Source organism: Galdieria sulphuraria (genome assembly GCF_000341285.1).
Source record: "Galdieria sulphuraria unplaced genomic scaffold scaf_21, whole genome shotgun sequence".
Taxonomy (NCBI): domain Eukaryota; phylum Rhodophyta; class Bangiophyceae; order Galdieriales; family Galdieriaceae; genus Galdieria; species Galdieria sulphuraria.
Genome location: NW_005178454.1, coordinates 134,779 through 157,433, shown reverse-complemented (window position 1 = coordinate 157,433; position 22,655 = coordinate 134,779). Strand labels below are relative to the sequence as shown.

The window sequence follows — 22,655 nt, the reverse complement described above, 5'->3', positions numbered from 1 at the left end:
TCACACACAACATCAAGTCTGTTAACGTTTGTTATAAAAAAAATTTTATTCCAAAAGTTCATATTGAAAAAGACATCGGAATAAATTTCCTTCCTTCTCCTTGCAAGTTATAAAATTTGTTCTGAAACTCGACCCAATGTAAACGCAAAGCATGTAGAAACGCTGAAAGTGATTCCATAAGGCACAATACGCCTATTGTTAAAAACGCCCAAAGCAAGAAACCAATCATAATCGCTATAGGATGTTCCAACGAAATTGTATTATATAAAACCTATCACAAAATGTGGTCAGAGAAAATCAAATGACGATAGATACTTTCAACCTTTTCTAAGAATACCAAACTCAACTCCGAGTGAGCCAAGCTTAGCGCCCATAAACGCAAATAACTAGCAGTATTACTAACAGCTCCCAATACAAATTCGATAGTATGTATGAGTTGATGAATCATCACCTCGCCGAAATCGAAAGACTCTTCTTCCTTCTTGTTCATATCTGAATGAGTACCGCCTTGTACATGATTGTTGGTCTGAGTACTTAATTCCTTATCGAGCAAAGGACGTTGTTCTTCATTTCCAATCACAATCTTGCTCTTACGATGACGATAAAGTAGTATGAGAGGCTTGGGAAGCAACATCCAAGGAACAGAAACGATAGCTATCAACAGTAAAACCGATTGAATTTCACCTTGAAAAGGAAATAACTTGGCATCTTCTGCTACTTTGTATGGAGTCATAAACAAGCCAATGAGAGTGTTTTTGAGGTCAGGAGGACGACAACGAGAATCAGATAAGCAACTGGGAGCATTCCAGTTTGTTAACCATTTGATAAATATTAACAATACCAAGTAACCAAATGTGCAACTCATAAACAAAAGTTGAGGTACAAATACATACCAAATATCCAAACCACTCCTGAAAAAAGAAGCGTTGAAATAGGATAATACAATACCAAGAAGCATTTGTGTGACACCAACGATGATACTCAACTTCATTTTGTACGAGTTCAAAAAAGAAAGGCCATTTTGAGCTCTACTCCAAACAGGGTCAAACCCAAAAGGATAAATATCTAGAGGAGGTTTGTTTGACAAAGCATCTGCACAGCTGTCGACTCCACAAGCTAAAGATGATGCATCTGTAAATTTCCAACGCGTTTGAAACAGATTAAGAGAAACACCAAAGCACTCATTATAAATGAAACCAGTATAAACTGAGAACAAACCCATCAACAAAATCATATACCTGCCATCGAAACAAGTTTGCACTAGCTCATTCAACTTTCTTCCTCCCAACTGCTTCTCTTTGAAAATCAAAATGGCTGCAACTAGAGTCATTAACATTCCATGTCCAATATCTCCAAACATTATGGCAAATAAAAAGGGGAAAGTGACAATAGTAAAAGGTGCAGGATTAAGTTCCTGATAACAAGGAACTCCATATGATTCTACAACATTTTGGAATACAATTGTAAACTTGTTCAACTTGTAAAATGTTGGAGGAGTATCTTTGGGATACTTGATAACTTCTACAACGGTCGGACTCTGTGCATGCGCTCTCTTTTGGGCTCGACTAAGGCAATCTTGAAGATTTCCATATTCATCTAAAGGACACCAACCATCCGCAATATACACATTATTGCTCGTATCGTAGTTTAACAGATTCAAAGCATGAAAAATAGTCTTTTCTCTTCGGACCTTCTCTTTCCATAAGGACAACTGTAAAGCAATTTCGCGAAATGCTTCTTCTCTTTGAGACTGTGTGGAGGCTATCACAGTTTGTAGGTCATTAAACTCTTGTTCCAAACTTTGCAATAGACGATACCGCTCGACTTCTCCTTCAGGCAAATTATACAGGGATACAGAAAAAGCCTCACATATCTTTAGAATCTTGGTCCCAAGAGCAACTCCAGGAAAGAATACGATAAATACTCTCTTTCTTCCCCATTCATTCTCCATTTTTTCAAAACGAATATTCACAGACGAAATTTCATCTAAAGATACAAGTCGAAGATATGCATTACCTCGCGATACCCGAAAAAGAATGCGTTCAAAGGGATGAATATTTTCAAAAGAGATAAAGCCAGCATAATAGCCAAGTATACTTTCTTCCATCCCATCTCTCCCTGTCTTCGATACACCGAGGAGACTTGTCGTCTCTTCATCATTTTTTGCACTAGATCTACAAAGCTTATCACTCCATTGAAACCAAAATGAGCAATAATAGCAAACCTTGGAATATTTATGCTTCTGTGCTCGGGATCAGGCGACATAATGGTTGTGCCATATTCCGACAAGGAAACTTTTGGAGCTACAGAAATATAAAACTTAGCTCAAAGCCACATAAAAATACTTTGACTCACCGTCTTCAAAAAACTTTGCTCCCGCCTGTAAGAGTATTGCGTGCTCCGCCACTTTTCTTTCTTCTGCTTTCAAAGCTCCCCAGTGACTGTTCATCTCCGTAACGTTCCCTTCAAGATCGCAAAGATAGCGCGCCAATTCCTCAAGTTGGAGAGACTGCAATGCTTCTACCGTTATTGTATCCTCTAGACGTCTGCTTCTTGTTGGTCGTCAACTTTAAATGGCAAAACTCACTTACTGTTCCTCTAGCTGAAAATCAACCTGTTCCTCCAGAAAGCGTAGGCGTCTTTGCATTTCATCGCACAAGCGGACGTCCGCGGCAAAAGTTCTTTGAAAAGTTGACTTTTCTTCATTCAAGTCGTTTAATTGAAACACGCCCTGATGAGAGTTGTTGATGACTACAAGCAACTAGGCGATTACTCAACTTACAAGTTCAGCGAGTTCCACCATAGTTTCGTGAGCAACTGATTTTTCAACAAACAGTCGGAGTTTGATCATTTCTTGAGAACGACAAAGTGAACCCATACTGAAAGGTTGAGACAGTTGTAACGTGTATATCCGAGCGCCACAACAAAAAAAATTGTCTCAAAACTCGACTCGGAGAATTTACTTGGAATCCTCAAACAGCGAGACGATATATAGAAATAATCAGAACAGCTTGAGACAATAAATAAGATAAATTAAAAGTGTTGAGCTTACATAGATATATCTTGTGAAAGAAAGTGGACCACTTAAAGGTTAATTCTCAGCAAAATATAGAATGGACGCTCGCATTCGAAAGTAATTTATTTCTTTTCTTTTCCAATTCAAGTGATTACAAAGAAAGAAAGAATGAAAGTCGAAAGCCTTTGAAAGGAAGCCGATGGGCCAATCAATCACCTACGAGAGAGAAATTGACCCAACGACATCGCTTCTCCAGAAATTACTCTAATTTGTTGGTTCTCAGTGGGAGACTTGCTGTGATATTCACTCGGCACCAGAAGAAACGACGTAGTGTTTCTTGGTGAGAAGTACCGAGAAAATATGGCATACGACTTGATGCAAAACTGCACACCAAGCTACAGGGAAAGAGAAGAAGGACTAGGCCGCTTCCCAAGACGTGGTCCTACTACAGTGAACGGACTCTATCGAGAAGAGTTGATCGGAAGCTTCAAAGAGTTTGTAAATAGGCTAGATGTTGGAAGCAGAGTCTTAAAAAGTACAAAAATCATGCTAGAAAGCTTACTGGAAACTTTGAATCCTTCTAATCTGTCTTCTACAGTCGACTCCTTTGCCTTCCGAGTTTGGCGCTCAGAATTATTTGCACAAATTCTTGCACGAAGTATAGGCGGACTGGTTTGCCTCTCTTCTCTGTATATAGTTTTCGCTTTGACAAGATTTATATGGAAGACAAAAGTGCCCCTATTTATGACTCCTATCCTTGCGGTAGCACCTGCTGCTTTGCTTTGTTCTCTTGTCTTGTTTTGTATACTTTTTTCAAAGTATCTTTGTTATCCACTGCTTTGCTCTTTAATTTTGGAGCCTTCATATTCGAGAGCAGGTAGTACTCTTAGAAGTTTACAGTTGCTTTCCCAGGAGTTGAGATATCAGAGAACTTTGTATCGTTTATGTCTTTCGGATAGAGACTTCACCGACCAGGACTATGAAATGTTGCTAGAACTTGACAATGAACCAGGTGTTCAAGCTATGAGGAGATTTATTGAGGGAGTTAGTCCAGAAAAGATTCAGTCATTGCCTACTTATCGGTATCATCACAAAAGAAACGCATTCTCCTATGGAGACAATATGACTAATGATCATGATACTTTGTCAAAGCAATGGAAAAAAGAACTTTCATACAGAGCGAAATTATACCATTTTTGGACCGCTTTCTGTAACACCTTGCAACATTTTTTATCTCGTACTACTGTCGCGAAGAGGTCCTACTTGGAGTTTACTTTGAGACAAAACGAGGAGGAAGGATATCCTTCAAGTCGACGCAAATGCAGTAATTGTACAAACCAGGTAGTTTTGGGTAAACACAGCAACAGCTTTTTGTCTTTGCAAAACTCCAACTCTGCAGATTCCTGCCCTATTTGTTTGGAGGAATTTCTCCAAGGGGATCTGATACGTGTTCTTCCTTGCAAACATGAGTTTCATGGAGATTGTATTTTCTCCTGGTTGGTAGAACGCGGTAAATGCCCTGTCTGTAAATATTCGATAGCAGAATAGTTATTTACTTTTCTACCTTCTTATTTTCTCTTGCTGAAACTATAAAGATAGAATGGCTTTTTTCTGAGGACCAATAATTTGCTTCCAATTGAGCAGGTTGAATGCTTTCCACGTGTCAATTCTCGGCTTACTATTCACGATCAATCGACGGGAATGAAGGGTAATGAAGCAATGAAATTCCCAATGGTTATGTAAAACAAGTTGCTTAACGGTCGCTGAGCCATTTTGATTGGGCAATACTAGACCCGTTTCCAATAGGTGTTTGGACATATTTAGAAACATATCAAAAAAAATTCTTCTGGAGTAACTACTGTTATGTATTGAAGGCCTCCTTCATATATTCACTTCTCAATCTCTATTCAGTTTTCAAGACGTTGAGGTGTTCTGAGCAATTGACACACTCAACTTTTTTGGTTGCGGCTTGCCCATCTAGTCTCCTTTGAGTTTCGTTACTCATGAAAAAGGCAATCTTGAAATATCAGTGGAAGTATGCTTTCCTCACAAGGTACAGATATCCTTACGAGAAGAAGTGGAATATGAAGGTTCCTCTTTGGTATCGTATTTGTAGAAATTTCTGGCTGCCATTGGGAATATTTTTCTTTTTATGGTTTTTTATTTCTCCCATACTTCTAAAAAAACTGGATAGTTCGAGCCTCTATGTTGAGCGACTCGAAGAAGAGAAGAGTTCTCAAACAACCGTGGTAGATACTGCAGACTTTCCAACTGAAATATATTTTCGAGAAAGAAAAAACAGCACATCATTGGTAAGTTGATCGTATTGCATTATTTGGATAGATATTTATAGAGCACAATGATATTATTGCAGACAAGTGAGACTACATCCCAATCAAGACTGCGGAAAGAAAAAGCCAGTTACTGGGTAAATGACGAAAAAATCGAAGTTTTCTTGTTTGTTGCTGTAGCATCAGCCCCAGAATGTGAGAAAAGACGTTCAACTATTAGAGCAACATGGGCGCAATATTTTCAGAATGCGCAAGTTCCCATAGAAACTCAAAACCTTAAAGACGGAAATGTGAGACAGAATGTGACATCGTTAATACACGATATCAAAAAGAGACCAATATGGCATATGCTTTTCTTTATTGGCCGTTCTTCCAGTCCAAAGGTGCAGGAGCGAGTGGAAGAAGAGGCCAAAGTATTTGGAGATGTCATTCTTCTACCATATCAAGAAGGCTATTATAACTTAACTTTGAAAACTTTGGCCATGTTTCAGTGGGCTTCACAACATGTCAACTCTTCTTTTGTATTTAAAGCTGACGATGACGTGTAAGTAAATTCTACATTTCCATATGAACATTTCTCAATCTAGCTTTTTAGTTATCTTCATATTCCTCGGTTAATTGAGTGGTTAGAGGAGTGTCCAAAAGCTGAGTTCTATAGTGGTCATGGTAGTTATGACAAGAAGCCTATTCGAGAACCCATCACTCATAAATGGTATATAAGTGAAGAAGAATATCCCTATTCGTAAGTCGCAATGTTCTCATAGAGATATGCACAATTTATTGACGACGAAACTTCAGTTTCTTTCCAGATTACTGCAATGGTAATGGATATGTAATGAGTATGGATTTGGTACATAGAGTTGCTTCTTGTTTTCCTCGAGATTGGAGTTGTTCTTGGATAACGGAGAAAATGCAGGATGTGCAAGATGCTTCATTTCGAAAAGAGGCTTACAAGCGTTGCAGACAATCATTAGCCAACGACTGTGGTTTGTATATCAAATTTGAAGATGTAACTATAGGTTCCATTTTGCTAAATTATAACGAAGCCCAAGCATTCTACAATGAAACGATGACTCGAGCAAGCACGAAACAACAAAGTTCCATTGCAAACAAACCAAATTCTTCATCGCCTATGAATAGGTTACGTTGTCGACATGAACCTCGGATCATTAATGAGCCCGAGGCAGTGCGTCAATGGGGCGGACTTGTAAAACGTTCTCGTTGCCGAGAAGACTTCATTATGATTCATAGAGTAAGACCTGCACAAATGTGGCGTTATTTTTATACAGGATTGGAAGCCAAAATGTGCGACGAACCTGAATTTTATCCAGATCCAGTAAGCCACTTAAAACAAAAATAATAAAGAAGTATAAGCAATATATCATGATTCAGTATTGCTGGTGTTTGGAAAGTCGATTGAATGTCTAAAACTGCGAAGTAGTTGTTTGCACTGATCCAACTTGTTCTCTCTCTCCCAGATTTGCTGATCAATAGTAAACAAATATTGCTAACTTGGAGTAACAGAAAAAAAAACTTACTTGTGAAAGCCGGTTTAGTCTCTCAGAAAGCTGTTGACAAAGTGTTGAATCTTCGAGGTCCCGTTGCTCTATCCTTCGCTGATATTGCTCGGCAAGTTGACTGGCTTGAACAAAACTTCTCACTAACTGATCAACTAGCTGTTGAAGATGTGTCACTTCTTCTCTGAAGGCTTTATGTAGTTCCTCGTTATCACCCACATTTGGAGGTATTCCACTACTTGACGTGTTGTTGAGAGACCTCTTCAAAGAAACAAAACACTTAACTACAGCTATTAAAAAAGAAAAACAAAATACCTTCGATGCCAGATAAAGCGACTTACTTGTGGATTCTAAGAGTGCAGCCAAATAGCTTCTAGTTTTCTCTACACTTTGTAAAAGGTCACGTCGAAGCTGATCTTGTGTATTGTCTTGGTGCATCAACTCTTGTCAGTCTGGTGGATTCCAACGACATTTTGCAGGCCGTGAAAACTTTGTTGTTTTTATAAGCTTTTAAGTAATTTTAGAGGCAACTTTACATATTGTCAACAGTGTTTGTAAAGCTCCTTGGCGCTTTGTTATGGACCCGAGCCTTAACGAGGAAGACTTGTACTTGGAAGACAAAGACGTGGTTTTCATTGTGAGTAGGATTTATTTCAGTCTAGCAAGCAAAGGAAACTGAATATTTCTTTTTTTACTTACTAGGACTCAGAACAATGGAAAGACATAAACGAGTTGGAAGGGGACGAACGAGAAGAAGTTGGCGCCATGGACCTTGCTTCAGATGAAGAGGAGCCTGTAGAACCAGCTGATAAAGTAAGTTAATTCAATATGACTGTTAGTTTAGTTTTCTTAAATATCTTTCAAGGTTTCGTCTTCTGGAAAGGAAGGTTATTTTACGTATATGTTGGAAAATTATTCAAAAACGACACAGAGTAAACTAGCTTCCCCTTGGAGAGATGTGGGTGGTTATAAGTGGAGATTCTTGATTTTTCCTCGGGGGAACCAAACCAAAACTCACCTTTCTCTTTATTTAGAGTGTGGTGGTCCCGTTCAAAGTCTCCAGTGTTCCTGGGCTGCACACATATTTAGTCAGAGTGCAAAGTTCAATCTTGTATGCATCAATCAGGAGGACTCCTCCAAGAATATTGTAAAGAATGCAGAGCATCGCTTTACAGATAATGAAAGCGACTGGGGCTTTAAGGAATTTATCAAGTTAGATACTCTTCAGCGCCCAGAAAATTGCTTTCTGGTAGAAGACAGTGTCATATTTGGTGCTCAGGTTACCTTAGTAGCAGATGCAGCATTGGAAACCAACTTCTTTAGCTATGATTCACGCAAGGAGACTGGCTACGTTGGTCTGAAAAATCAAGGGGCAACTTGTTACATGAATTCTCTTTTGCAGACGCTGTTTCATTTGGGAGAGTTTCGAAGAGCTGTTTATCGTATGCCAATAACAGTTTCATTAGATGGTTCACACCCAGAAGGATTGACTTACGCACTACAAAGAATCTTTTATGATTTGCAATATAGCCCTACTGTAGTAAAAACCAAGAAGTTGACGGATTCTTTTGGTTGGGACAATACTGATGCTTTTACTCAACATGATGTGCAAGAACTCAATCGCATACTATGTGATGCATTGGAAGAGAAAATGAAGAAGGAAACTAACCAACAAAATACTATTCAAATGTTGTTCGAGGGAAAATTGTTGAATTACATAAAATGTATCCATGTCCCTTATGAAAGCACTAGAGTAGAGTCGTTTTATGACTTGTCTTTGAACGTTCGAGGCTGTGCAGATATTTATGAATCATTTGAGAAGTATACAGAAGTAGAAATTATGGAAGGTGACAACAAATATCGAGCAGAAGGTTATGAAGAGCTTCAGGAAGCCAAAAAAGGTGTCAAATTTTTGACACTTCCTCCAGTTTTGCAGCTGCATTTGAAGAGATTTGAATACGACTTTATACGAGATATGATGGTGAAAGTCAATGATAAGTTTAAATTTTATGAAACAGTTGATCTTAATCAATTTGTGGATACAACGGCAGCCGAGGAGCAAGGCATTGACGTGGAAAGCAACAATTATGTATATGTTTTACACTCTGTTTTGGTTCATGTGGGAGATGTTCACGGTGGACATTATTATGCATTTATACGTCCTCAACCATTGTCGGATCCCTCAACCTGGTTTAAGTTTGACGATGAAACAGTTTTAAAGGCAGATAAGACGCAAGCTGTGGATGATAACTTTGGCGTCGGAGGAGATGAAGACGAATCTCCAGATAAGAAAGCTCTAAACGATGGATTAGGTCCGATTCCTCCTCCAAAGCTGAAGCAGTCTATGGTTAGACGGTTTGTTAATGCATATATGTTACAATATGTTCGAGTTGACAAAGTTGATGAAGTATTATGTCCCTTATCAGACGATGACGTTCCAGTTCAACTTCGTGAACAATTTGAAAAGGAAAAGGAAGAAGAAGCGAGAAGAAAGAAAGAAAGAATGGAAGCCCATTTGTATTGTACTGTAGCAGTTGCAACCGAAGCCAACCTTTTAGCACATAAAGATCTAGATTTGATAGGATTGGAAGGAATGGACTCTTTTAAAGTGAGAAAGACTTCCACTTTGAAAGATTTGAAGATGCTCTTACATAGCAAGAAGTTGGTGAAAGATATTTCTTCAGTGAGGCTATGGAAATGTAGCAAAAGCCACAGGAATGCGCTTCGTCCCCAATGCTTATTAGCCAACGGAAAGGATGATCATATTATTACCGATACTAGTGAAGGTGTTCATAATGGTGTCTATATGCGTGTTCCTTATGCTGGGCGTGAATCTATGTTGGATAATACTCGTTTGTTTGTATTCGTAGAAGATTTATTGGTGATGGATGGTCGAAGTGTAAGGGCCAAAGTATTGAATGAGAAGAGCTTGACAGGCAATTATTCAGTTGTATTGAATAGTGATGAAGTTTTTTTGTTTTTTAAATACTATACACCGTTTCCTGTTCCTATGCTTTCCGTTGTTGGCAAACAATTGATGAAGCTACGGGATACTGTTGGGGATGCCTTAGCAGTGGCTAAAGAATTTGTAGGAATCGATGAAGATGAATCTGTTTTTATTTTTGAAGAAAAACTGGGCCGAAAAATTCCTCGTTTAAATGACATGTCTCGTAATTTGATGAGTTGTGAATTGAAACATGGCGATATTATTGTCATTCAGAAAGTTCCACCAGCTGCAAATGATGAAAGAGTAGTTTCTTTACAGAGAGCGGGAGGACGATACTTGCCAACCTTTTTGGAATATATTGATTATTTGTGGCATCGTATAGAAGTTGAAGTTAGAAATGCGAAAGATCCTCTTGGTCCTGCTATTACAGTGGAACTATCATCCAATGACTCTTACGATAACGTGAGAAGAAGGATTGCGAATAGGATTGATTCTACTTTGGATCCGGAGTACTTACGATTTTATCCCCCACAACTTTATACTCCTGGACCTAGAAACTACCCGATTACTCCAGAAGAGAGGTAAAGAAGAATCTTTCCATTATTTCGAAATATGTTTGACGTTTTGATTAGGCATCTTACTTTGGATGGTATTCTTCGTTTGGATTCTCGAACCCCTCTTCCGAGACTTTTATATTATGAGCGAACTCGTTATCCTTCTTCAGAATACGATCATAAGGAAGAAGTTCTCGTGACTTATTATGAACGGAATGAAGACGATAATAACTTTGGAAATAAAGTGAACATGAATGGAGAGGAAGAGCATCGACTGGGGCGTTCCATGAAAGAAGAGGAAGAAGTGGAAGAACAACAAGGCGTGAAATCAGAAACGACGCATTTTGCTTATCTCAAACATTTTAGCGTTTTGATTGCGCGAGATCTTACCTTTCATGATTTGTTACGTCTCGTTCGAAAGTATCTTAAGTTGGATGATTCTATTCCTTTGCGTTTGTTAGAAGTGAAGGGACATTTGATTATTCGTATGATATCTCCAGGGGAGGCATTAAGATTTCCTACTTATCCTCATGATCGCTTGGAAGTTCGAGTTGAACGCATTCCTTCGGAAGAATTGAAAAGTGACACTAGGTAGGTATAAATCTGATACATCTATATATGTTATATGTATGAAATGAAATTCAACTAGGGATACCGTCTTAGTTCCGGTGCATCACATATGTAAAGAAAATAGGTATGTTCGGTTACCTGAGTTGTTTGGTATTCCATTTGTCATGCGAGTTTCACTATCTGGAGAATCTGTGAGTCAGTTATTGAGACGAATCGGTGAATACTTGAAAGCCAAGAAAGATGAGATAAAGACATGGAAGTTGTATGAAATCAGAGATGGATTATTTTCTTCATTAGATGATATGGACAAGTTGTGGAATCCAGAGCCCTTATCGGATGATCGTGGAGAGTTTTCGGTTTCTTTGGGTTTGGAACATAAGGATGAAAACGCGAAACGCTGGCAATCCCCTTTTCCGAAACCTTTTTCTGACAAACCTTTGAAGATCCGCGGTTGACTATTTGTTTTTCATGAGAGAGGATGATTCCTTGTCTTGTTTTTGAAAGTAGTATAAAACGACGGAATATATTTCATATGTACAAAAGTTTTGTTTGGCAGTTGTGTTTTAGTATACGAGATCGATTCTACTTACAGTATTTTGTTGGTCAACCTTTCAAGTATCTTTTATCATTCCAAACAAAAGATAGAAAAGGTATATATTTGCAAAGTTGGTTTTTTTACTCGTCGACATTTGTATCGAAGAATGATTGATAATCTCTTCTTTTCTGTTTGCGTAGAAATCGAAAGCTGATGCAGACGGATCAGGTTACACAAACTTTTTATAAGCAAGCTACTTCTTCTTTACAACTTGAAGCAAGTGATATTAGCAAGCTTGTACGAATTGGGGTGATTGGTTGTGGTAGAATTGGTCAGCTGCATATTGATAATATCAATAGTCGCATAGCCAACGCACAAGTGGTTTGCGTCTCTGATTTTATTCCCAACGCTGCCATACAGGTTGCAAAGAAGTTTCACATTCCTATGGCCTGCACAAAACACGAGGATTTATTAGATCACGCCAAAGTGGATGCAGTCATCGTTTGTTCCCCCACCGATACTCACGCTCAGATTATCAAGGACGCTGCTAAGAGGGGCATCCACGTCTTTTGTGAAAAACCAATCGACACTCAATTGGCAGTCATCCGGGATGCTATACAAACCACCAAACAATATGGAATCAAGTTCATGGTTGGTTTTCAGCGGAGGTTCGATCGAAACTTTCAAAGAGTACTTGAAGCCAGAAAATCTGGTTCTTTAGGTAGTTGTTTATATAAAATATATGATCGTGAATATTCAACTTTGAATAGGGGATCCGCTCAAACTGACTTTGATAAGTAGAGACCCTGCACCTCCACCTATGGAGTATTTGAAGCAATCCGGTGGTATATTTTTGGATCAAGCCATTCACGATTTTGATATGGCAAGGTTCCTTATGGGAGAAGATATTGTGGAAATTTATGCTACAGGTTTTGCGAGGGATCCTAAAGTTGCAGAAATTGGAGATATTGACAATGCTACTTGTCATGTCAAGTTCCAAAGTGGTGCCATCGGTATTATTGATAATGCTAGAGAAACTCATTATGGCTATGATCAACGTGCGGAGTTGTTTGGTAGCAAAGGAACTATATCCATCGATAATGACTTTCCCAATACTGCACATACTCTTAGTCCCAATGGTTTGACTAGCGATCTTCCTTTGCACTTCTTCATGGAACGCTATTCGAATGCGTATTTGGAAGAAATGCAAGCATTCATTCGATGTCTTCAAGAGAATAAACCTGTTCCTGTTGGTGGAGAAGAAGGTCTCATTCCGGTGGTGTATTCAGAAGCTGCTAAAAAGAGCTTTCAGGAGAACCGACCAGTTCTTGTGAAAGAAATCGATCCATCTCTTCCATGAAAGGAGTTTTCCAGAAAGTCTTCTTTTTCGTGTTGTTGTGGTGAATATTTTATAAAAGTTGCTTTTTTGCAGCAAAAAAAGGTTTTCTTAATATGAACACATATGGAATCTTTTTGGGCAACAAATATATACATATACATATATATACAAAAACTATTCAACAAAGCAATTCAGCCATTCCTATCATTCGATGAATGTTGAAATATTCAATTGTTGTTATTCTCACAACGAGAACACTGCTTTCGACTGCGATCATACATTGCACGTTTCAACGCTATCCATATTATTATATTCAAAGAGAATATACACATATATATATTCTGTCAATTGGGTTATCACTAACCATATCAACAACAACTTACGATTTCCAAGTACCGAATACGCTTCCAATATTTCTTTCATTTTCTCTGCACAAGCCTCATCTCGAGGAAAACGGTCGGGATGATACTATCCAATGTATTCAATACTTGTAACCAAAACATTTTTGAAAGACTACCTTCAACACTAAACGATAAAAAGATGCCTTGATTTGCTTCAAAGTCGCATTTTGATCCACTTGTAAAGTATCGTAATAGTTGAGGTTATGAATAACAGAAGATGTCGACTCGTTGTTCTTTGATTGTCTTTCTCGTTGGTTTGAATGATTATGACGACCATGATGACCATTGTTTTCTTTTTTATGATAGTCACTGGAGTTGGTTTCATCCATGGAAGGTTCCATCAACCCCATACCCGATCTTTGCCATTGAGAAGCTGACATAAGATGTGCCAAAAATCCAAATATGATATAAGAAATTCCCATAAACTGCAATGAATACTCCAAAGACAAATCAGGTATCATATGTGTAATTCCAGACAATAAACAAAACAGTCCACATCCTGCAGAAGCATAAGAAGCAGTTTTCATACTCGAAAAAATGGGATCTCCAGAAACCATACCCGTCACACCGTTCATCCAATACCGAAAATGTCTCATACTACTACAAAAGGATATCTCATATACTGGAAAATAGATACAAGAAAGATTCTTCCTCTTGAAAGAAACTTCTACGACTAAACAGTCTGCAATATCTGTTACTCTTTGTTTAGAGTCTTTGCTAATGCGTTCCCTTTCCAATTGACAAATTCTATAAGTAAAGTATCGTTCCGCCACGTCTTCCTTTATACATACTCTTTGGGCATCCGAAGCTTCACTACTGGTTAGAGTACGTAGTGAATGAAATTCGCTTGCAGGAATGTATAGCTCTCTAGCTCTTCCTAAAAGTGGTTCAGGACCGACATACAACTGCATATGTGTGTTTCCACAAGTGTACCGATAGTTATCCGAGCCTCGAATATATTGGGCACCAAGATGATATGTCTTGCTAGGATTCACCAACGACTGGTAAAATAAGCGTCCCATAGAAGTCTTTTCATATTCGAATTGAGAAAGAATATCTGCTTCAAATAAATAGATGGGCACTTGTAGGGTTCTGACATATATAGAAGAAGGCTGTAGCCTAATTCCCAACGGGTTGCTATCTGTCCAGTGCAAAAAACTTTCTAATGCTTCCTTCGTCGTTAACTTGAAAGGAATTCCCTTTAGTGCTCTTGTACTGCAATAACGTAAGAACCAACGAGTTGAGCTGGTCATTACATCAAGTTATCTTCTTCTCCCATTTTGAAAGGAGATCATCATGTTCGTTTGGAGTTGTTTAGGAAAGAGTCGAGCTTATAAGGAAGTCAGGATAGAGCAAGGACAAGTAAATAAACATCGATATGGTTCTTTTCCTCATGCTATTGATATGAAAAAGTCTTCCAACTTATTCCACCAAGTATTTGGTTTCACTAGCCAAGCAGAAACATGCAACGGAAGACTAGCAATGTTTGGTATGTTTGTTGCGGGATTGAGAGAGAAAATGACAGACAAGGGCATATTCGAACAACTCGGACTGGTGGATAGACAACAACAGTGTTGGTTGTTTGGTTCCTTGATGGGTTTATTTCTATTGTTGATTACAACTCACTATTATTTGTGGAGGCAAAAGAAAGCTTAAATAGTTTTTGTGTATACAAGAGACGAACAATAAAATGAGAAAACCTTATGATATTATTCTTCATAATGGCAAATGTCAATATCAACAAGTGAAAATACTTCAACCCTATCCTTCAATGCCGCCAATGCCATTTTAGACACGCATGATGAAGAATGGATCTTTCATAGTGTATTGTCGGACCATCAAAAATGAAAGCCAACATGAAAAAGACAGAAAGAAATTTTCGAGTAAGTCAACATAGAAATGCATAAAATATGAATTCATCTTTTGTAGGTTATTCTTTGTCTTCATAGAATTAGTGGAATTCCTTGTCGCCAACCGTTGACTTTAAAGATAGTCACTCAAAGAGCTTCTTATCGCACCGAAGCTTTTATTTGTACCTGCAATACAATCAACCAAAGAACAGAGTGCCATGCAGAACCCAATCAAACGATATGTTTCGATATGGAAGTTTTATGGGAACCTGAAACGAGTATTTTTGAGAAGCGTATGACACAGATACAACTCGTGCAGCTTATTCCATCGCTGAATCAGTCTCAAGAGGAAATGGATGAATGGATTGTTTCAAGACTGGATATTAACTTGTCCAATTATTTAGCTATTCCTATGAAGACGAGTGATGAATACTTTCGAATGGATCCACATGTCATCATGGCAATAGAGTTGAAATGTTATTTGTTGGATGGCAATGAAAAGAAATCCAAAAGAAATGGAGAAAGCTCTATGAGACGAGTATTGAGTTTTGTATCTCCTCTGCATTTGGAAAATGCCAAAGCCTCTGTAAGTTTGCATTCAATGAGTGCACAACCAGTAGAAAAAGTCTCCGATCATCTCAACATCATTTCTTCTAAAAATGACAAATATGTGAAACTTCAGAGGTTTTGGTCTAAACTGAGTAACTATTCAAACACCAATGGGAGACCTGGGATGACCAATAATAGCTCACAAGACTCCTGTGCAGAAGAAGTGCTCTCCATGGAAGACTGTTCATCAGATGATATGTCCATGACTATGCCTTGTAAGGCATGCCGTTTGTTGTGCATACTTGGTGGTTATACAGACAAAAGAGAAACTTCACTGGAAGAGAGACTTTTATTTCAAAAAGTGAGAAGATATTGTCCTTCTTTGCAAAGAATTATTCAGCAATATATCAAACAATGTCCACATTTAGATATTACGCGTCATTCTAAAGTTTCTTGGGAATCTACGCCAACCGATGAAGGAATGATGAACCTTGATCCTCATTGGACACAATGGTTAACTCCCAATGCAAAACAACAACAGGAAGAGAAATGGAACGTTCATGAACTTGTACAGCAACTGGTAGAAACCAAAGTTGCATTGGCAGAAGCTTTGGAACAATTGGATTATATTCGTCACGCTTATCCATAAGAATTTCATGAAACAGTTATGACTGAATAAAGCGTCTTTATTTTTAAAATCCAAGCAGAATAATCCCTTGTCTCTATTTGCAAAAAGAGTATTTCTCGCATTACTAAACAGAAAATAAGAGATTTATGGCTCATAATTTGCTTCAATCATAGCAATGCAGTCCCCCAGCGGCTTTTTACTTGACAATGCATGAACGAGAGCATCGTATGCCTTTTTCTGTTTCTTGATGATGAGAATAGCCTGTTACCTTTCTTCATATCTTCTGATCATATTCCTATCACAATATTACATCTTACCTGTAATACCGCCCAACGTGCTTGATTGAATACTCGTTCCTTTGACCAAGGAGGATTCAAACATGTCAACACTCTTAATAATGCTGCTTCATCACTTTGGCCTCCTTCTGCTTGTCCATATTCCAAAGCTTCTGCAGCGATGCCAGCCTTGTTTTTTATACAATTCAACAAGAAAGGTATTTTCTTTGTATGATTTCAATTACCATCAATACGATAGAATACCTATCAATAGTAGCATCTGTAAGAAACCCAGTCGATAACTCTGACTCCAACTTGCGATCAAAGAATAATGTACCCGCTTGTCCCGGAATACCGAGACTCTAAGCTAGGTTCAACATCCAAGTAGTCTTCATCATCACAATAGAAAAGCTTACCAAAGACTCCCATGCACTCAATACAATTCCTAATATTCACATCAAGACTAAAACCAAGATACTCATAAAAAAACAAAAAGCACCTCTCACAGGACAACCCAATAAATAGCTAACAAGAAAATGACCGGCTTCATGTTTCAAAACCTTTTTCTTATAAATAGGAAACAAGTTTTTGTATAGCTCTTCAAATATGGCACCCTGTAACGCTATTTGATCACATAAGAAGCCAACCAAAAGACTTATTCCAATGGGTCTTATGATATTCTCGATATGAAACAGATGACTAAAAAATATAAGACTCAAACTGAAAACAACTCCAGCCAACTGATAGGAAAAAATAGATTGAGAACGAGGACCTTGTAAAGATACTCAATACTTGTATTCAAGCTCTTTAAGGAATTCTTACGCAAGGCTTCCAACGGTATCTTTGCAGTTTCCACTAGTTTGTCGAGACCAATTTGTTTACTCTTTGCAAAAGAAACCAAGTCGATAATGACGGGAACGCAATTCACAAAATATCTTACCGGTTCTGGAAGTTTCTCTTCGGAATCAATGACACTAAAAGCTTTCAAACAATTCTTTTTCTTCAACTCGTCATAAACTTCAGCAACTTGGACTTGATTCGAGTAATGGCGTTTGAGAACTAGAGTAGATACTACGTTCAACAACTGAAAACCACTTTTCACTTCCGAGAAAGAACTAGAGGGTAGTTGCTTGAATAAAAGAAAAGCTTCTTGTACCTGTCCATTGTTGAGCTTTTTTTGAAACTCTTCAATAAGAGAGGCACTGCAACAACAGTTTCTTCTTGAAATTTTCAACAAGTTATGGTGTTTATTCTTAACGTTCAGCTTTGAAAGCAGAGCGTTGCTCGAGAATATCCATTGGCTATTGACCAGGAAAGAAACCGATACAAATGGCTGCTTCATTATTCAGTCAAAGACAATCCAACTGCAACTACATTAGTTACTCATTTTCTATTGGATGAGCGATGACATTTCTATCAACATCGATATCTGACAGTTGTGGTATATTTTCTACAAGAAAGTCGTTGCCTTGTACGATAAGACGACGTTCTGTATACCGCGGGTGGAAAAGACCTGATCACTTGTCCCTTTGTAAGGCTCTTTGCACCCAAATCAATGCTACAGCAAGGCAAGAGGGGCTGAATGAAACGCCAACAGAAACAAGTATGAAAGTAGAACAACTTCTCCAAGTAGAAGAAACAGAACGTTCTTCCGGAAATTGGTAAGTCGTGTGCTTACAGTTTTCAAGTTGCTCACCTCAGTACTCAGGGATATAATCTATGAGAGTCCTGCGAAAATTAACTTGTTTTTGAGAATACTTGGAAAGAGAAAAGATGGTACTTGATATTTATTTTTTGTGCTCCACCTTATGTGTTTCGTATTTAGGCTATCACAACATTGCTACTTTGATGCAAGTAATATCTCTACGTGATACCTTATACTTTAAACTCTTGGATGAAAGTGCTGAAGGAGATATATTTGAGACAGACTCCGACGAGGTTTGTACTGAAATAAATCTCGCTTTCTTTCTTGTGTAACTAGAGTATCATCGAATTATGGATAGATTCCTATTGGTTCCTCAAATCTGGTTATTGCAGCTTTCCGAAAGTTTCGAAAAGAAAGTGGTATGAAGAGATATTTTCACACTCGTGTAGAGAAAAGGATACCTGTTAAAGCAGGTTTGGGTGGTGGTGAGTGGTTTTCTTGTTTGCAGTGGTTGGTTGTTGAACAAAAAAAACACACGATAGGAAGTAGTAATGCAGCAACTGCCTTGTGGGCTGCCAATAAGTTGACTGGAAAAAAGTTTTCTACCGAATATCTCAAGAAATGGGGTGCTGACCTTGGTTCCGATGTTCCCTTTTTCTTTTCAGGAGGAACTGCATTTTGTACGGTAAGTCTTCCTAGTGGTTGTTATTGTTGTGAGGATAAATTTTTTTGGAATGCTTAGGGTCGAGGAGAGAACGTCAGTGAACTTCCTAGTTTATTTCCTTCCTTTCTTTATATTATCAAACCTGATGGGAGTTTGTCAACAGCAGATGTATATGAAAACTTGGTATGTTACACTATGATAAAATAGAAAATGCATTCTTACAAAGGAGCAAAAGGATCTGTCCAACTGTTCGACAAGGGATCCTCAAGAACTTATTACCGCAGTTCAAGATGGAATCATGTGGGCTGAGCCTATGAATGACTTGGAGGAATCAAGTTTTCGTTTATATCCACTTTTATCGGAATTAAAAAAACTTCTTCGAGCGTGTGGCTTTCCAGTAGGTTATGAAATGGAGTGTGTGATTGAGATTCACTTATTTTACCCAACAATAGGTTGTGTTGATGTGTGGTAGTGGTTCTGCGCTGTTCTGTTTAGGAGCACCTCACTCTTCCATATATCCTACATTTGAAGAGGTATGTAAACCCTAACTCCTTCGAAGAGTATTAGAGCTATGTATAGAAACTTGTCAAACATTTTCCAGTCAAAGTATATACTGCACGATTTTTAAATAGAAATATAGAACAAGATGTTTGGTATTTAGATCCTGAAGAAATAAAAACCAACACCGTAGTGGAGCAATGGTTTTAAAAAGATGCAAGTTTTCGGCTCAATTCCAATGGACAGAGAGGGATTGCATATCGAAAATGATTCTCTTTTGGAGATGATTTGGATAATTGTATAGAACTGGAATTGTTCGGGGACGTAACTTATGGCTTCTGGAACGTTGGTAATAGCCATAGTTGTTCCTTTGGTGGTACCTTTTGGAGCAGCACTATTTGCTCTATTCTTTGTGCTTCAGTACAAGAGATTAAGAAGACTGAGAGTGCGACTGGAAGTGGAACGAAGGCTTGCTGACAGAGCTACAGGCAACGGCAAAGTTGGAGTGACTAGACAAGAAATAAGAGAGCAATGCCCTTTAGTAATATATAAAGGAAGAACCAGATTTGGTAGAGGGCCGTATAGAACTACGAAACCGGTCATTGAGAGGGGAGAAGGGGACGAAGAACATTCGGAAGGTGAACTCTCTCTTGAGACACAGGTCACAAAGAGCGGTCTCATAACTCTGCCTCAGTCCTTAACGAGTTCTCCACGACAAAGTGTAGGAGAAAGTTCCACGAGTGCATCTTCAAGTTTCAAGAACGAGAAGAGAGACTCCTTATCTGCTTTTGTGGAGTTGGCGTATTCGGACAAGAAGCATACACAGCTGTTGGAGAGTACGAAACTTGGAAGGAAAAGTATAGAAAAAGAGCTGGATATAAACAGGGTCCATAGTTATCCAAGTTCTCCTCGTAGACCCTGTTCCCAGCCAACAAGTAGAAAAAACTCTCGTGCAGACGCATTGAGAGAACTTCTCCATATGAACTTGTTTGAAAGAAGGGAAACAGTACTAGGTTGGGCTTCCCATCTACTTACAGGACCTGTTCTAAATCCGAGTTCTATTCCCGGAGGAGTGTGTTCTATTTGTATCGAGGATATAAAGAAAGGCAAAAAATTGCGATTATTGCGATGCAGACATGCTTTCCATGCACGTTGTGTAGAGCGTTGGCTTATGTCTGCTAACCGTTGTCCTCTTTGCAATCAAGTTGCGGTAATTCCAAAGGAACGGTATAGCGAACGTACTTCTATCCATGATGAGACTCAAGTGAATAACAACAACTCAAGAATTCCTTTTTATAGACGGTTATGGAATGGTATTCGAGAAGCGTTTAGTGATTATCCATCAGACCTTCCTATTTTGATAGATGAAGAAAGGAATCATGAACAAGTCGTTTCTCCTCGAGCAAGCGAAGAAACTATGTCACCAGAAGGAAGTGTAATAGGTCACGGAAGTGATGACCTTTGTCGTGTTTCAGATGACTTTGAAGACAGTCATCACATTGTTGAGTTTTCACAGGATAATGCCGTGTTATCCCCTATTTATCAATCTAGTCTTTACTTTTCACCTGATCAACGTGAAACTTCATCGCATTTGATTGCAGACACTGCATGAGTGAAATGATATTGTCTAAAATTCTTATATTTTCTAACGCAAATTTTTTTGAATAAACTCCATTTTCTATCTATTGGTTTATGTAAAACAACAAAAATGAAAAATCGTCATCAATAATAATAAGGAATCGTAGTAATTCAAGCAACCACAATCTTATTAACAAGGATTGAGTATATACTGAAGTTGCTTCTTATGTTGTGTATTATCTTGGCTATCATCCTTGACCAAGTATTCATCATCTTCCTCTTCGGTTTCCGAATGCATTGTTTCTTGTTGACACTCTGCCTTGGTCTTTTCATCACTTTTCGATGTAGATGTCCACGTAGCAGATGGCGAAGTAAAAGATGTTGTTTGTGGAGTATCTGAATGTGCTGTCATTTGAACCTTTTTTGGGTTCTCAACTAGTCTTCTCGCACGGACCGCGTTGGGATTTTCTTCTCCACAATATTGACATTTCACTTTTCTGTTTGGTGTCGGTTGCTGGCAATGTATACATAATCGATAACCCTTTCCTGGTTTGTCTCCTTCTCTATGAACATTATGTTTGGGAGTATACCGCAATCGCTTGGGTATGGGATCTAAAGGATTTCCATTATCATCGAATCGTATTCCTTGAGCTTCCAACCTTTGTCTCTTCCGAGCATTTCCACCTACCGTACGTGCACATTTAGAGGAACAAAATCTCCCAGACGCAAATCCGCCATAATGTTCACGTCCACAATTCTCACATCTTTGAAAAACAGTAACTTCTGGTTTGGAAGATATACCAGAAGATGTTTGTTCCGCTTTGGAAAAACTGTTCCACTTATGATGACGATATGAAAGATTCGAAGCAAAGGATACCGCTGACAATGAATGTGAAAGCGGTGATCCTCTACCATATGAACTGTTGGGTTGATTACGAGCTTTGAACCAATCATCCTGAATATCTACATCAGATGAACAAATGGTATGGGAAGAATCCATTTGAGAAGGAGCTGTTTGTATCAGTTTTCCACTCAAAGTCGACGTGGTATAAGGATATGCGATAATAGGACTCATAGTTTTCTCCTTTGGAGGCCTTTCCTTATTAGCATTTCTTTGGCCCATTCTATTAGCAAAATGCTCTTTGTTGTTCGTGTTATTTTCACTCGAATAAGATGCCAACATCTTTCGATTGTCCACAATAAATGAATGTACTTGATTCCTTTCACCGACTCGTATTGTTCCAACTTCAGTCCAAGCAGCTTGCTTTCCATTTTTGTTACTTGTCTCTCTCCAATCGAAAATATTATTATTCAAAACATCCTTGGGAGAAGAAATATCAATTGGTCGCCTAGTGTCTCCGTTATTCTGCAGAATGAATGAAAATGTATCCATATACTAAAAGTTATGCTTACCATATGCCAGTTGTGATATTTGACCAGCGCCTCTGGCATTCCCATGTGTCCATTATCAGATAAACTTGGCCACTTTTTATTCGTTGCTTCACGTGTGTTGTTTTGAATACTATCATCTTGACTTTTCAGACTCGTTTCAACTTTTTCTATCCCTTGTCTTTGTTGTGCAAGTTGATGATAACTTTGAGCCTATACACGAAAGTATTCAAAAGGGGAGGTTGAGTTTCTACTCAAATAGCACAAAAGAACTCCAAACCTCTTCCAGAGAAGAAAACGCTTCAATAAGGAAACCTTCCACAACAGTTTGTTCACAAGTATTGGAAAAATTCATCAAGGAGTTGCAGTCTTTGTCTAGTTATTTCGACAAAGGCGGGTATACTAAATA

General features: G+C 38.4%; 13 protein-coding genes across 16 annotated transcripts; 8 read left to right on the top strand and 5 right to left on the bottom strand.

Annotated features, from left to right (window-relative positions):
• Window positions 1-29: 29 nt before the first annotated feature.
• Gasu_28510 (F-type H+-transporting ATPase subunit a) lies at window positions 30-3,523 on the bottom strand. The gene is made up of 7 exons (XM_005706317.1): window positions 3,053-3,523; window positions 2,783-2,879; window positions 2,592-2,731; window positions 2,356-2,546; window positions 2,225-2,303; window positions 323-2,174; window positions 30-271 (listed from the first exon to the last, which is right to left on the bottom strand). Exons 2-7 carry the CDS (start codon window positions 2,876-2,878, stop codon window positions 59-61), a joined length of 2,571 nt encoding a protein of 856 aa, XP_005706374.1. The 5' UTR covers window position 2,879; window positions 3,053-3,523; the 3' UTR covers window positions 30-58.
• Window positions 3,164-5,088, top strand: Gasu_28500 (protein binding / ubiquitin-protein ligase/ zinc ion binding). Of its 2 annotated transcripts, none has more exons than XM_005706315.1 (1): window positions 3,164-5,088. In XM_005706315.1, exon 1 carries the CDS (start codon window positions 3,377-3,379, stop codon window positions 4,562-4,564), a length of 1,188 nt encoding a protein of 395 aa, XP_005706372.1. In that variant the 5' UTR covers window positions 3,164-3,376; the 3' UTR covers window positions 4,565-5,088. The 2 variants fall into 2 exon arrangements, with proteins under 2 accessions (XP_005706372.1, XP_005706373.1); XM_005706316.1 differs by having other exon boundaries at window positions 3,554-5,088.
• A 5-nt stretch (window positions 5,089-5,093) lies between these two features.
• On the top strand, window positions 5,094-6,698 carry Gasu_28490 (beta-1,3-N-acetylglucosaminyltransferase 5). Its single transcript, XM_005706314.1, has 4 exons — window positions 5,094-5,328; window positions 5,391-5,851; window positions 5,903-6,049; window positions 6,106-6,698. Exons 1-4 carry the CDS (start codon window positions 5,101-5,103, stop codon window positions 6,665-6,667), a joined length of 1,398 nt encoding a protein of 465 aa, XP_005706371.1. The 5' UTR covers window positions 5,094-5,100; the 3' UTR covers window positions 6,668-6,698.
• Window positions 6,699-6,722: 24 nt separating this feature from the next.
• Gasu_28480 (uncharacterized protein) lies at window positions 6,723-7,333 on the bottom strand. The gene is made up of 2 exons (XM_005706313.1): window positions 7,140-7,333; window positions 6,723-7,085 (listed from the first exon to the last, which is right to left on the bottom strand). Exons 1-2 carry the CDS (start codon window positions 7,260-7,262, stop codon window positions 6,795-6,797), a joined length of 414 nt encoding a protein of 137 aa, XP_005706370.1. The 5' UTR covers window positions 7,263-7,333; the 3' UTR covers window positions 6,723-6,794.
• Window positions 7,334-7,363: 30 nt separating this feature from the next.
• Window positions 7,364-11,436, top strand: Gasu_28470 (ubiquitin carboxyl-terminal hydrolase 7). Its single transcript, XM_005706312.1, has 5 exons — window positions 7,364-7,461; window positions 7,527-7,637; window positions 7,690-10,352; window positions 10,404-10,916; window positions 10,975-11,436. The coding sequence occupies exons 1-5, from the start codon at window positions 7,402-7,404 to the stop codon at window positions 11,348-11,350; spliced, it is 3,723 nt and encodes a 1,240-aa protein (XP_005706369.1). The 5' UTR covers window positions 7,364-7,401; the 3' UTR covers window positions 11,351-11,436.
• Window positions 11,437-11,553: 117 nt separating this feature from the next.
• Window positions 11,554-12,861, top strand: Gasu_28460 (myo-inositol 2-dehydrogenase). Its single transcript, XM_005706311.1, has 2 exons — window positions 11,554-12,151; window positions 12,201-12,861. The coding sequence occupies exons 1-2, from the start codon at window positions 11,644-11,646 to the stop codon at window positions 12,788-12,790; spliced, it is 1,098 nt and encodes a 365-aa protein (XP_005706368.1). The 5' UTR covers window positions 11,554-11,643; the 3' UTR covers window positions 12,791-12,861.
• A 1-nt stretch (window position 12,862) lies between these two features.
• On the bottom strand, window positions 12,863-14,433 carry Gasu_28450 (DNAJ heat shock protein, putative). Of its 2 annotated transcripts, XM_005706310.1 has the most exons (3): window positions 13,287-14,433; window positions 13,153-13,237; window positions 12,863-13,064 (listed from the first exon to the last, which is right to left on the bottom strand). In XM_005706310.1, the coding sequence occupies exons 1-3, from the start codon at window positions 14,421-14,423 to the stop codon at window positions 12,997-12,999; spliced, it is 1,290 nt and encodes a 429-aa protein (XP_005706367.1). In that variant the 5' UTR covers window positions 14,424-14,433; the 3' UTR covers window positions 12,863-12,996. The 2 variants fall into 2 exon arrangements, with proteins under 2 accessions (XP_005706367.1, XP_005706366.1); XM_005706309.1 differs by having other exon boundaries at window positions 12,863-13,237.
• Window positions 14,434-14,443: 10 nt separating this feature from the next.
• Window positions 14,444-14,875, top strand: Gasu_28440 (uncharacterized protein). Its single transcript, XM_005706308.1, has one exon. The coding sequence runs from the start codon at window positions 14,467-14,469 to the stop codon at window positions 14,824-14,826; it is 360 nt and encodes a 119-aa protein (XP_005706365.1). The 5' UTR covers window positions 14,444-14,466; the 3' UTR covers window positions 14,827-14,875.
• Window positions 14,876-15,023: 148 nt separating this feature from the next.
• Gasu_28430 (uncharacterized protein) lies at window positions 15,024-16,264 on the top strand. Its single transcript, XM_005706307.1, has 2 exons — window positions 15,024-15,053; window positions 15,100-16,264. Exons 1-2 carry the CDS (start codon window positions 15,027-15,029, stop codon window positions 16,216-16,218), a joined length of 1,146 nt encoding a protein of 381 aa, XP_005706364.1. The 5' UTR covers window positions 15,024-15,026; the 3' UTR covers window positions 16,219-16,264.
• Window positions 16,265-16,272: 8 nt separating this feature from the next.
• On the bottom strand, window positions 16,273-17,833 carry Gasu_28420 (hypothetical protein). 2 transcript variants are annotated; one of them, XM_005706305.1, is made up of 7 exons: window positions 17,413-17,833; window positions 17,295-17,355; window positions 16,972-17,244; window positions 16,889-16,917; window positions 16,718-16,834; window positions 16,515-16,661; window positions 16,273-16,469 (listed from the first exon to the last, which is right to left on the bottom strand). In XM_005706305.1, exons 1-7 carry the CDS (start codon window positions 17,812-17,814, stop codon window positions 16,365-16,367), a joined length of 1,134 nt encoding a protein of 377 aa, XP_005706362.1. In that variant the 5' UTR covers window positions 17,815-17,833; the 3' UTR covers window positions 16,273-16,364. The 2 variants fall into 2 exon arrangements, with proteins under 2 accessions (XP_005706362.1, XP_005706363.1); XM_005706306.1 differs by having other exon boundaries at window positions 16,273-16,458; window positions 17,295-17,833.
• Window positions 17,834-17,843: 10 nt separating this feature from the next.
• Window positions 17,844-19,538, top strand: Gasu_28410 (4-diphosphocytidyl-2-C-methyl-D-erythritol kinase). The gene is made up of 9 exons (XM_005706304.1): window positions 17,844-18,133; window positions 18,181-18,248; window positions 18,298-18,410; window positions 18,476-18,602; window positions 18,660-18,802; window positions 18,860-18,964; window positions 19,017-19,178; window positions 19,234-19,314; window positions 19,361-19,538. The coding sequence occupies exons 1-9, from the start codon at window positions 17,877-17,879 to the stop codon at window positions 19,487-19,489; spliced, it is 1,185 nt and encodes a 394-aa protein (XP_005706361.1). The 5' UTR covers window positions 17,844-17,876; the 3' UTR covers window positions 19,490-19,538.
• A 5-nt stretch (window positions 19,539-19,543) lies between these two features.
• Window positions 19,544-20,963, top strand: Gasu_28400 (zinc finger protein-like protein). Its single transcript, XM_005706303.1, has one exon. The coding sequence runs from the start codon at window positions 19,611-19,613 to the stop codon at window positions 20,889-20,891; it is 1,281 nt and encodes a 426-aa protein (XP_005706360.1). The 5' UTR covers window positions 19,544-19,610; the 3' UTR covers window positions 20,892-20,963.
• Window positions 20,964-20,982: 19 nt separating this feature from the next.
• Window positions 20,983-22,603, bottom strand: Gasu_28390 (uncharacterized protein). Its single transcript, XM_005706302.1, has 3 exons — window positions 22,527-22,603; window positions 22,271-22,459; window positions 20,983-22,223 (listed from the first exon to the last, which is right to left on the bottom strand). The coding sequence occupies exons 1-3, from the start codon at window positions 22,599-22,601 to the stop codon at window positions 21,048-21,050; spliced, it is 1,440 nt and encodes a 479-aa protein (XP_005706359.1). The 5' UTR covers window positions 22,602-22,603; the 3' UTR covers window positions 20,983-21,047.
• Window positions 22,604-22,655: the final 52 nt, after the last annotated feature.